Consider the following 14,097-nt stretch of genomic DNA (forward strand, 5'->3'; position numbering starts at 1 on the left):
TGTGATATGGAAAGATCATCATAATTCATCCATTGTAATGCATTAAGAATTTGAGGTCCCCCAACAACTGGAGTGGGGGCCATCCCTAAAGCTGCTGCCTGTCTGTGGAATCCATTTCTCTAACTGAGCTGCCTTGTCTAGCCTTAGTGGGAGAGACCCTGCAGAGACATATGCCACAACTGGGGGACACACACAGGGTGGGAGGCTCCACCCACTCAGCAGAGAAGGGGGGCATGGAGAGGGATTTGTGAGGGAGAGACAGGGTGGGGGCAATGATCAGGATATAGACTGAAAAAATAAATTAATGGAAAGAATTCAAAGTAAGGAAAAAGAAGGTAGCAGTTTTCAATATTGTATTAGAATAACTCTCAGCTTTTACCTTTGGTACATGTTGAAACACTAACAGACTTTCTCCACTATGATGACATGGTAGAGTAATATGTAAATGTAGCATATAATATGACACCCTGGTATGTACATCATATGCTTTCAAACTTACTTTATTCCCTTATAGTGATAAATTCTTAGAGGACACTCAATCTTATGGAAAATAATTGTTGAATAAATTTATGACTGTCAGATAATTATGTTCAAAATACATAATGACATATTTTAAGAATATACATAATGTTCAGAATAGTACTACAGTAGGTATAACATTCTCCGGATACATTGCTTCTATTCAAACTACTGTCCCTGTGATAATTATATATTTAATCATGTGTTAATATTACATTATTATTTTAAATACAATAGAAGGAATATCAGAATCTTACCCATTCTGTATGATGTATTTTTCAGATAATAAGTTGAACTCTTGAAGCTGGTACTGACAAAGTGCCAAGAAACATCTTAGGTCTTGAGGACAGTACTCTTCAATACAGATGTTGGTGTAAGAGTTCAGCATGTCACCATTGAGGACTCTCAGAGCAGGTAACGTTTTAAGTATAGAATGTCTATTAGAAACAGGAAAGAAATTACTAACCTTGATAAAGACTTATGTTTTTAAAATAACCATAAATTTCACATAACAAGTATAGAATGTTTATCTCAGAAAATGTGGTTGATTTTCCAGAGAAAACAATTGTTAAAATATTCAAAACCTTGTAATATCCTATCATATACAACTTTGTCTTACAGTGAATAGTAACCTCACATTGCAAATGAGCAGACTGATGTTGGAAACTCAGGCCAAAATTTGCAAGACAAAAAGGCTGCTCTTATAAAAGAATAATGTGAAAGATAAATTTTATTTTATAATAATAGTATTTTTGAAAATTGCTCTTTATAATAAAAGCAAAATTTTATTGAGTCTCATTAAAATATAATATTTGGGCTAAAAAGGTGACAGGAAAAGTTCTGTTTTGTAGGTTAGAAGATATCTAAAATTATATTTTCTCTTGAATTGCTAAAGATTATAATAATAGACCTTTTGAGGTATGGGGGAAAACTAAATTAATTTATAATCATAATAATAATAATAATTTATAATCACAAGCAAAGGGTAAGTCTGTTTCACAATGCAGTACATGGTCACAATAGAAAACTGGCCTGCTTGAACAGGTAAAACTCGTACTTAAAAAAAATAAGCTCCTCATAGATAACCTAAGAAACACAGATAACCAATACTATAGAACAGAGAGATGACATGTTCATGGGTAGAAGGAGTCAATTTACCAAAACAGTAATTCATCCCAAACTAATTTACAGTTTCAGTTGAATTGCAGACAGAACACATGAAGGCAATTAACAAATGAATTCACATAGAGAGATCCAGGATATCAAACCACTGAAGAAGAAACAAATGTTAGACAGACAACATCTGGTTTTTAGAGTATGGTTGGAGATACAGAAAGTAAAACCGCATGGATTAGGATTAGGTGGGAAGTAAAACCAAAACCAACACCAACACCAATACCACCACTAAAACCAAAAAGCTCATTGACCAGCAGGAGCAAAGGAGGCCAAAATAGCTATATGAGTCTTTGACAAAAGAAGAAATCCAGTCTAATGGAGCTAAACTATGGACATTTACATGAAAAAATCCTGGTAGTAGACAGATTTATGCCTTTAACAAATGTTAAGTCAAAATGCATCATTAACATAAGTGTAAATTGAAAATATATAGAAGATAAAAGAAATATGGAAAAAAGAAAAAAGGGGGGAAGAAAAAACCTAGAGTATTGATAATCTTTTAGGTTAAACAGAAAAATATTATGATCAAGAGAAAATCCATTGAAAAGCTGAATATAATTAAAATGAAAACTTCTATTTTATGAGAAATAAAAAGAGAAATAAAACAAAACTCAAAAGAGAGAAAAATAGTTGAGAAATATAAATATAATAAAGAAATTACTTAAAATATAAAAATGAAAATTAAAACAAATAATAAGACTAATTTAAAAATGAACATCACAATGGAACAGATACTTTACTGTAGTAATTTGAATAAGAATGGTCCCCATAGGCTAATATAAATATATATGAATGCTTAGTCAACAGGGAGTAGTACTAACTAAAAGAATTAGAAGATATAGCCTTGTTGAAATAGATGTGGCCTTACTGGAGTAAGTGTCACCAAGTGGAGTAAGTGGAGTAAGTGGAGGAAGTGTCACCAAGGGGTGGGCTTTGAGTGTTCAAAAGCCAAAGCCAGGTCCAGACTTTCTCTGTTCCTGCTGTCTGTGGATACAGATGTAGAACTCTCAGTTACTCTGCCTGTTTCTCATCATAGTACATGCCATGACCATAATGGACTAAATCTGTAAGCCAGCCCCAATTAAATGCTTTCTGTTATAAGAGTTGCATGCTTATGATGTATCTTTGCAGCAATAGAGCACTGACTAAGACACTAAGGAAGTTTTACAAAAGAGAAATGTGTGTAAAGATGTGCAGTTTCAGGTTCACAAGGGATGTTCAAATTAACACAATAATGAGCTAGCATGACACATCTTTGACAATGGGCAAAGCCCAAAACACTGTTATCAATCAAAGAACAGGAGAGATCCAGCAACAGAAATCTCTTCCATTTCTGATGTAAGCCACAATATGTCACAGACATTTTTAACTACAGTTTGACAAATCTGTTAAAAGACTAAATATACTATTTTATAAAATCAGGCAATAATCCTTAGAATGTACTTAAATTCATTATGAATCCAAGTCCACGTTAACCGCTACAAATGTGGTGATAGCTACTTTTTTCATAACAGTCTAAACCTGGAGCAAGCAAGCTGTCATTCAATGGGTGGGGGGAAATGAACTAGTTCAGAGGTCCAAGAGATTACTGAGGGCCAAAAGAAGTGAGCCACAAAATCAAAGTAAGAAGAAAGCAAAATTTATATTTAAAGAAAAATGCAAATATAATAATGCATCTTACTGTTTGGTTCTCATTATATGATCTCCATGGAAATGTGAAATTATGGAAGGAGGTTAGAAAGAACACTGTCTATCACAGGTTAGAAAATTGGAGGAGCATGGAGACTGAAGGAAGTGGAAGTCTCAATGTGGGTTCATATCATTCACTTGCCAAATCCCATAGGATATGTATTTAACAGAGTAAATTTAACTTGCCTTTGAGTGACAGCAAGGTGTCAATATAGGCTTGCCCACTGTAACAAATTAACATTCAGATGCAGGTGTATGCAGTGTAGAACTTTATACATGTTGGCAACAGAGGACATGGGATGCTGTACTTACTGCTTGATTTTGCAATTGACATAACAAGAATCTATTTTTCAATAAAAGGGAAAACACATATGTAATAAATAGTTCACATATATGTATGTATACATGTATATATATGTATGTATATATATATATATATATATATATACATATATATATATGTTGAATTGGAAAAAGACAACTAGTGGATATAAATTAATTAGATGTGTGAATATCTTCTTCAATGTTACAATTTCATGGTAAAAAAATAATTTTACTGATGAAAAGATAACAAGAACAAATAAATACAGAAAATTTTTATGTTACCAACTTTACATTCTCAAATAACTTTAAGGATGGAATTCTTATGAAGACATTAGGAAAGGATAAATCCTCTCCTGAAAAGGTTCAGGGATCTTTGAGGAAGAGGGATTGCAAAGACTGTAAGAGTCCAAACTGATAAAATCCCTGAATGGTAGGTGAGGGTAAGCAAAATATCTCACCACCAACTGAGGAGGTATTAGCATCTGGTGGCTTCTGAGAAAGGGATGGTTAGGGTTTTTTTGTTGTTGTTGTTTTGTTTTTTCTAATGTTGTGACTCATTGTAGATCAGCCACTCTATGAAGCAGGCCTCATTCTCAAGAGTAGTTGGGCTGCATGTGACACACACACACACACACACACACACACACACACACACACACAGGTGCTCACAGAGGAGGAAGAGAAAGAGGAGAGAGAGGAATTGAAGAGGGGCAAGAGGCAGAGTATAGAAGATATGTGCTAGGAAGGTGAAGGTGAACCTAGGAGATACTGAGGATGAATATAATCAAAACAGAGTACAAAACTCTCAAATAATAAAATATTTCAAAATGAAAAAAACTAGGAAAATTAGCAAATTGTAAATTGTTTTAAATTAAGAAAAAATATTAGGCACAAACTTGTAGCATTATCTCGTATAGCACAAACACCAACAAGAATTTGTCTAATAAAAACAAAAACTATTATTAACCTCTCAATTTACAAAGAGGTTATAAAAACTATTATTAACTTCTCATATTACAGAGATTAGTTCACTACTTTGGTCAATACTCTATGAACAGTGGGTATGGTTAATTTAAATCAAATATACAGAAACAACAGCATTTAGTCCAAAATAATTAAAATTAAAAAGTCATGTTAACTTTGTATGCTCATATAAACCTAGAGGACAACATAAAACTATTTTATCAGATTCATGATGAAGAAAGTGCAAGTGAAATAGACATATTTTATTTAAAGATAAATATTTATATTTTAGACAAAGAAAATAATGAAAAAAGTCAGTTTAAGGACAACACTGGATATTAGATGTGTTCTAAAATATTGCAGGTGGCAGTAATTAGCCATGACTCATGTGGAAACAACCAGATAGACGGGACAAAAGATTATTTTTAGCACCAAATATTTTCTACTTAGCTACTAACATAAATATTGTTATATCAAGTATTTTATACAGAGAGTAAATTTTCAGAAAGAGTGAGCTAGGCTTGAATTTCTATGCGAAACATTTTGATGTCATCTTACTCATTTTGACAGACAAACGTTCCTAAGCAATTAATTTTAATCAGATTAATTTGAAATTCTTTTCGATCTAAATATTCACTTGGATGTTCAATACAGTAACAATATGTTAAAAATCTATGAGATATATAATCAAATTGGATTTAGTGTCTTATTTTAATCATTTTTTTCCTTCCTTGAGTTTTGAATTGAACCATCCTCAGACCTCTAAAAGGCAACAGTGTATGGATTGTCCCTAAGTTCACCAGTCAGACATATGAGCTTACAGGGAATATATGAGAAAGCTGATTAATGTTGGGAATGAAGTATAAGAACACTGTGAGATTCCAAGATTAGTTTTTCCAGCTGGGCTCCTCCTACTCAAGAGCCAAATCAATATTTCATTCAGTGAAAACTTCCTGATGCGTATTCTGCCACTTAACAAGCGTCATTAATCATCAGTCAATGAAACAAATTCTCAGAGGAGATTTCAAATGTTGCCTGTGGATTATGTTTTAAAAGAGATTTTTTTAAAAAAAGTACATCAGGTTTTTTGCATGTTATCACTGGCTTGACATGAAAGTAAGAAACCCACTGGGAAAATCTATAACTAATCCCTTTGTTGGTACCATGGGGTTATATAAAGTTCACCAAAGCAAACTGTATCAAAGTCGAGTTAGTCCTTTCATTAACAAATCCATATTTTATAGACTTCTTGATTTTAAACCCTCCAGATAAATGAATCTCTTCTTGTAGATAATGAAATGTATATTAGAACAATTGATCTCACTGAAATACGACAGGCTGAGGTTTTAAGTAAGGAAGCACACGGGCACAGTTTTATTTCATTAGTCTAACTTTCCAAAGAAAATAACTGAAATGGTAAGTTCCATGATTTGACTGACTCACAAGGAGTTGACAAAAGATGGCTCCTCTCTCTAAACAAAATCCAAGCTAATGTCATAGTAAGTTGACTTGCCACCAACTGCTTGCACTACAATAAACTTTCAAGTTTTCACTAACAAATCAATATGTGAAGAAATATGTCAGGCAAATGATATTTTAGAACTGTTTTTATGACACTCAAAGAGAATATAAACTATTTTCAAGTAATTTGAATAATTTTTGTCGGAAATTTGGTATAATTTTTCTCTCAAGAACTGGTAAGTATATGATATCATTTTATCAATATTTGGCAAAATGAAAAATAGATATCCATGACATTCATGGATTACAAATGGATTCCTTACCTCCAGTTTATTTCCTGGAGTACTGGGTTTCCAGTGAGACAAAGCTCACGGAGAGAGTAGCATTCATTGAACCAACACATGACATTTGTCAGATCTACAAAGAAGAAAATTGGTTAAAATGTATTTTCAAAATGTTAAAAATATAGATGTTTTTAAAATAAGATGTCATAAATTAATTACCATTTTCCCTATGACTCTGTTAAAACAACGCATTTAAAATTTTCTATGCTCTTGCAACAGAAAGAATCGAGTGGGAAACAGATGAGTATAAGTTATGTCTCTACCATTTAGCAACTGTGTGTTGGCAAATCATTTCTAAAATTCAGCTTTCATCTGTCTTGGTATGTGAGGACTAAATGAGATGATGTACTGCATGTTCTACTATAATTGGAACAGAAATGATGACACCAAACATAAAGTTGTAATATTTGTTAAAGCTAAATACAATCAGACAGAATCACATGGACATATTATATTTTTAGAAGACAAATTTGTAAACAAATCTAGGCTCCTGTACAAAGCTACATGTGTGGACTTATTTCCCACAAATAATGAATACTGACTGCAGATATGTGTCAGTATGCTTGTGTACAAATAAAATATGTATGTGTCCAAATGTATGTGCACACATAAATACACTGTCTTAACGTACATAAGTCCATGTCTGACATTGACAAAAAAGAAACACACAGTAATCCTTTTAATCTTTCTGTGATCTTAATAATTTTCTGTCTACAAAAATATTATTCCTCTAGAAGTACTGTAGAATACAGAGTCTGTTTTGCTGGATCAAACTACAAATGTAATGAAGGAAAATAGAATTTATAGAAAAGGGGGATTGAGAAGAAGGTGTATGAATATTGAGAATTCATCACATGTTGCTGGCAAAATGATGGGTATTATGCAGGCTGGAAAATACGCAAAATTGCCTAGGTTGCCAGTGTCAAGGGAAAGGTCTAATAAATTTGACACTAAAACTTATGCAACAGTTTGAGCCCCAACATCAGGAGACTTGGTCACTGATCTCAGATATCAGCGAAAGTCCAAAACGATACGCACTCTTGTGAAGGGCAGGCTTGGCAGCAGAGGTATACACACAATTGAAAACTAAAACATCATATGGGAAAAGATGATAAAACTGGGCCTGCAAGCAAGGATATTAATCACTACTAATTAAACTACTTGTCAAAATGAACCTCCTAACCTACTATATTATTCAGAAATTATAACTTTATGTACTTAACCAATAAATGCATAGTGGATACATAAGTATTCAAAAAATGTTGCATAAGAATACCTTCATGAAGGCAAATGGATGGAACTAGAAAATATCATCCTGAGTGAGGTAACTCAGACCCCAAAGTAGATGCATGGTATGCACTCACTAAGTGGATATTAGCCCCCCAAAGGTACAGAATACCCAGGATACAATCCATAGAACTTGAGAAGGTTAACAAGCAGAAGGTTCCAAGTGAGGGTGCTTCAGTCCCACTTTGGAGGGAGAAGAAAGCAATCATAGGAGGCAGAGGGAGGGAGGGTCTTCGGAGGGAAGGGGGAGGTGGAGGAAAAAAGGGGAACATAATTAGGTATGGGGGGAAGACAGGAAAGAGTGAGGGCCAGCAGAATGAATGAAAATATGGAACCTCGAGGGATGGTAAATAGGGGGACCATCTAGAATGTACCAAAGACTTGAGAGGTGAGAGACTCTCAGGACTCAAAGGGCGAGACCTTAGATGAAATGCCCAAAAGTGGACAGAGAGAACCTGTAGAGTCCACCTCCAGCAGAAAGACACGGCATCAAGTGAGGAATGGGGTTGCCATCCTACAGTCAAAACCAATGACCCATAATTGTTCCTGTCTGAAAGTACTGAAAGTGGAAAAAAAATGGAGAAAAGCCTTAGGGAAAGGAGGTCCAGTGACAGGCCCAAATTCAGATCCAGCTCAGGGGGAGGCCCCAAGGCATGAAAATATTACTATTGCTATGGTGTGCTTACACACAGGAACCTAGCATGGCTGCTCTACCAGAAGCCCAATAAGGATTTGACTGACACATATGCAGACACTTACTACATCCAACTAGTAGACTGAAATTGGGGACCCCTGTGGTTGAATTAGGGAAAGGCTGCAAGAAGCTGAGGAGAAGGATGAGCAACTGTTGGAGGGTGGACCAGGAGGGGGGTAATGACTAGACTGTAAAAAGATAAAAGTGAAAAAAAAAAAAGAATATCTACATGAATTTTACCTTTATGGTACCTAAAATTTCAAACTATCAGTCCAAAGAAAATGTTCACACGAATTGTTTACTTTTGTTGAATAAGTAACATTATTGTCAACATGTGTAATATTGAAAAAATCATATGCCACAATTTCATACAATTACAAACCTAGGAATTTTGGAGGTAAAAAGGCAATACTGTATGTTTAATATAGAGGCAAAATCAGCTTATGGTAGCAAAACAGGATTGTAGTTGCTACTTGGAAGAGACTGACTGGGGGTGTCTTTAGAAAAAATATTTTAAGGCGATTTGTGCAGTTCATGATGCTTTAATCTACTTTTAATAGATGAGCAGTCATGAATAAAATAAATCTAGCAATAGCCTTTTTACTCATCTTTATATATACAAATGCATAACAACCCCGTTGTGATATTTGAAACAGAAACTCAAAATCCTATTATTCAAAATAAAAAAATAAAATTCCAAACTTACCAGAAATACAATTGTTGCTGACATCTAGCTTTTCCAAAGACACAAAATGAAAAAGTGGTACAATTGTTGCTAAGCTAGAATAAAATAAAATAAAAGTCCATTGAAAAAATTAACAAGCATATTCTTAATATAATTCATTTGAAGTACAACTCATTTACCTAATACAATTACATAATTACAAGAAACTATATGTAATTATCTGTAATTGCATAATACAATGCAGTATAATTAAAACATTGAGTAACTGTATTTATTAGAAATATAAAAGACTAAGAATGTAAGTAATCCTATTATGGAAAATCGTTGTTCATTTTTAAAGAAAATTTACCATGGAACATTAAAATAATGGGAGATTTTGATTCATTTAAAAAAGAAATTACCGTGGAATTGGAAGTTTCAGTCACAAATACCATGGGCTTTGATGTGTATTTGCTATTCAATTTAAAATGGGTAGCTATTTGGTTATTTTTGTTGTTGTTTTATCTTTTTTATAAAGCTAGTTATACAGAAAATAAATTAATTGTTTTCCCATCTTTAGTTTAAACACATGGCCTAAATCTTTGAGGGACAAACTTGGGGGGATTACTACAATTTTAAAAATTTTTTAATTTAAATAAAACGATATTACTTCCTCCATTTTCATTACTCTAGAGACTACCAGATACACTGTCAAAACTCTCCAATTTTCCCTGCCAACTTGACAACCGATTTTTTTTATTATTATTGTTACATGCATTCACACATAAAGGTGTGTGTGTGTGTGTGTGTGTGTGTGTGTGTGTGTATAAACCAAAACTGGACACACTGCAGAGACTAGTAAATTAAGGGGAGCCAAGGATACATCTCCATCACAGTTATGAGATCTCTGATTTAGGGAACATCCCGAGAGGAGTTCAGAAAGACTGTAAGATTCAGAATTGTCTGTGAAGCAGTTTCTCCTTGAAATAGTTGTACAAACAAGATAGAAATACTGGCAATATCAATGGACATTTTAACATGAAATGGGGAAACTTTTTAGGGTTCTATTTCTAGCTAAAAGTCCAGAGGCATCTAGCGACTACTGGAAGTAGGAAAGTTAGCCTCTTCCAGGGCTTAGCTCACTTATTAGTTGTCTAGAGAAGAGTGTAAACCTTGAAACCATATAGCTCACACAGACAAGAACAAATTCAACAAATTGTGTGTGTGTGTGTGCGTGATTGTGTGTAAATATATAAATAATAAGTCCATGAGGAATAAGAAAGAATAACATTATAAAATTTTATATTAATAGAATGGGTTTAACCTTGCCATAAATAATTTACAATATATAGTCTTATAATCTATGCTAAATTGTAATAATGAAACTATTGACACAAAAATCCTCTATTTTTCATATTATAAAGGTTACTAGAAAAATTTTCAAGCAAGAAATATAAAATGATCTTTGACACATAACATGTATAGCATTTCAAATAAAAGCTGTTTTCATGGATTAATTTTATCTTGATTAACATTCCTTTTAGAGACAGGTCAATCAATAATTTGTAGCATAAAAACTCACTACTATAGTTTTTTTCCAAATTAAAGTCACACCAGTTTACCTGAATCTTTAATAGAAATATTTATTTGCCTAAACTTATTATTATGATAACTGGAAATGTCTTTGTAGCTAATTCTTCCTATTAACATTGGAATATTGTAATTGTTCATCATAACATTTAAATAAAGAAAAATTGGGTCTAATAATAATAATTCCTAAATTCTCTTCTCTTCTTTTCTCTTCTCTTCTCTTCTCTTCTCTTCTCTTCTCTTCTCTTCTCTTCTCTTCTCTTCTCTTCTCTTCTCTTCTCTTCTCTTATTTCTCTCTCTCTCTCTCTCTCTCTCTCTCTCTCTCTCTCTCTCTCTCTCTCTCTCTTTCTCTCTTTCTCTCTCTCTCTCCACTCCCTCTCTCCCTACCTCATAACTATTATTCTAAGGTCAGAAGCCACTCACCAGCACTGTGCCTTAAACCCTCCCGGGGTCTGGCACAGACTCACCCTTGTATGCACCTTGACTCCGCCCTTGTACTACCCTGGTCTGCATTAGTAGAGGGAAAGAAGATACGACTGAGGGAACGTAGACAAAATAATGAGGCCAGAAGAAAATGCCTTTCTATATTGTCACTCCTAAGTACAATCCAGCCATTCATTCTAATCCTGTGTAATACTACTTCTTTAATAGAGTTCTGTGGGTGACCAGTTTAGAATAAAAACTGCTAAGAGAAAAAAAAAACATTGGCCCTACAAACACACTTCTTTGTACAACATAAAAGTAAAACTGACTTAAATGTCACAAGAATGTGACAGAAAGAAAAGTAAGAGAGAATAAATGAATGAAAGACAAAGAAAAAGTGAGGTGGTGGATGAAAAGGAGGAGAGACACAAGGCAAAATTAAAACATTGTGGTTAGATAATTATTGGATTTAAGTCGTAATATTATATTGTTTCATGCCTGATCATATTGTTTGATAATTTTTTAGCATGAAATTTTAAATTTTATGTGACATTATGAAAGATCATACATTGTTATTTTTGTAACTTTATTTTTTTTAAGTTTACTACATAATATTAAGTTCTTGCCTTTTTTACTAAAACTCAGTAGCTAATGAATTATTTTACCCTTGATAATATGGTTACTCTGTTTTCTGAAGAATATTTTATGTATTTCTAAATCTGTGTAGCAAAATATATTTGAAAACATCAAAGGAAAATAATCAATGCAATCTTATAATATAAAAACAATATTACTATTTCTACAACATCAATTTACATAAATAAGGATCTACTATAATCAAATATCTCTATAATATTACATTTTTACCTTTTTATACAGCAATTCTTTTAAAATCATGATTTTTAAACTGTCCTTTTTTGAAATCTCCATCAAGGAAAGTGTACATTCATGATTCTTTATGACTATTCTTTGTGATGGTAGAAAAAGTGATTATAGATTACTTTTTCTCAAACATCTATATTTTTTTATCCTTTACTGACATTTCATAAATACTTTTTCTAAGAAAATTCAAACCAGATAGATAAAGGGACATTAGTGAAAACCTAATACTGCTTGACCTTGTCACATTAGCCTTGGGCATTAAATGATATAAATTTCAAAGACGACAAAAACCAAAAGATTTGTACACTGAGCACCCAATGGATAAGTTTTCACTCTGCTCCTACTTAGAGTCTCAGGACAGTTTATATAGCCAGAGTCTTCTAGTTAGAACTCCACTCAGTCAAACTCAAACCAGTCACATGTCTTAATGAAAATTTAAAACAGAAGACAGGATGAAACAAGTATTCTAAACAATATTCACAAAATAATATTCTGTACATGTATTCCATTTACTTGGAAAGAAAGTATGTGAGTATATAATCTCTTTTTTGTGATGAAAATAGTTACCAAAATACATATATATATATATATATATATATCCTAATTACTTATTCAAAGGATGTCTGTACAAATGCATTTTAATATCTATATTATAAATTCATACATTTCTGAAATGGCCTCAGACATAGACCCTATCTGAATGACAGCTAGACTTTGGTAACTGGAAGGTAGGCAAGAGCAGCCCGTTGACACTTGGGAAGAAGTTAAGGCTCAGACAATGAAAAGATATGTTCAGTGTCAACTAACTGGGATGTCACAGGCTCAAACCACAAACCTGAACTGCCCTGTCCAAATTTTAATATCCAATATATGGCTTTGCAGTCAGTTCACAGACAGAACATTGTGACATAGATCACAGGTAAAGACATAAGCCTGCTGAGAAAAAACACCTAATCCTTGAGATTATTTATATATTATGCAATTAGGAAATAATTTCATTTCCTTGTGTGCCTTCGGATCTTCTGCTTCACTAATAACACATGCAGACATATGAAAAGCATTTCATAGCATAACATATATTTTAAAAATGTGACAGTATTATTAGAAATTCAATGTAGTATATGCAGCAATAATATATAATGTATATAATATATAATTGCTTTATATTAGTTGTAAGTAATACTTTCCAAAGGACATTTTCATAACAATATACACTGTACATTGACTGTATTCCTCACATACCTTCATATCCACATTCCTACCTGCCCCCTCTGTCCATTGGCAGGTTTGTCTCCCTTACCATGCCCTATATACATGCATAATGCTTTTTACAAAATCTAGGCATCATGGATGAAAGAAAACCTAATGCTTCTCTTTTTGAGTCTGGATAACATTTTGTACAGAAGAGCTACAAAGGTTAAAACACCTTTAAGACAGTTTTCAGGTTATGAAACATGCCACTTGTTGTTACAGCTCTCAAACTAACTAGCCCCATCTGTGTATTCAAATGTTATATCTCAGTAAACAAAATTTGGAAAAATCAATCATTTTAAAAAGTTATTCCAATGATAATTACCACATTTAAAAACTGAATTGATCCAGCTGAAGAATTCCTTTTGCAATAGATTGATAAGTGACTATCTTTCAAGAGTAATAAAACGAAAGCTTATCCCCTAAGCTCACTTTAACTTTGAGAGATAAGAATATTTCATCATATGTTTAAAGTGGTCAAAGAACTAAAGGCATTCTTCTTTTAAAAATTTTCTTAACTGAAATGTTTTCCAGTAGTTTGAGAACTACTTCTGTCCAGTATGTATGCTGTGCCCATTTCTGCATGGTTTACCACATATGTCTGAGTCAAAAGGGATCCTTTAATTTGGGGATCATATTTACTGTAAAATAATCCTATGTGTTCATGTAGGTCAAATGTATTTATGCGGTTTCCATTGAAGGAGCTTTCTTCAAACCCGAACAATAGCCTGTTAAATGCAAGTAAGCTTTGATAATTAAATCTAATTTAAACAGTCTAAAGGGATTTTAAAGTGTATATTCAATTTTTAATTCTCAAAGATTGATATATG

At 33.0% G+C, this 14,097-nt stretch overlaps 1 protein-coding gene across 6 annotated transcripts in view; it reads right to left on the reverse strand.

Moving 5' to 3' along the window:
* Lrriq1 (leucine rich repeats and IQ motif containing 1) overlaps positions 1 to 14,097 on the reverse strand; it is a 192,531-nt gene that overhangs the window by 133,269 nt on the left and 45,165 nt on the right. For all 6 annotated transcript variants that reach the window (XM_076920108.1, XM_076920105.1, XM_076920109.1 and 3 more), the window contains exons 13-15: positions 9,164 to 9,237; positions 6,456 to 6,549; positions 777 to 956 (exon numbers count right to left, since the gene is read on the reverse strand). In XM_076920108.1, coding sequence (XP_076776223.1) covers positions 777 to 956; positions 6,456 to 6,549; positions 9,164 to 9,237 — 348 coding nt within the window. The remainder of the gene's footprint in view (positions 1 to 776; positions 957 to 6,455; positions 6,550 to 9,163; positions 9,238 to 14,097) is intronic.

Source organism: Arvicanthis niloticus, chromosome 22, assembly GCF_011762505.2.
Source record: "Arvicanthis niloticus isolate mArvNil1 chromosome 22, mArvNil1.pat.X, whole genome shotgun sequence".
Classification (NCBI taxonomy): domain Eukaryota; kingdom Metazoa; phylum Chordata; class Mammalia; order Rodentia; family Muridae; genus Arvicanthis; species Arvicanthis niloticus.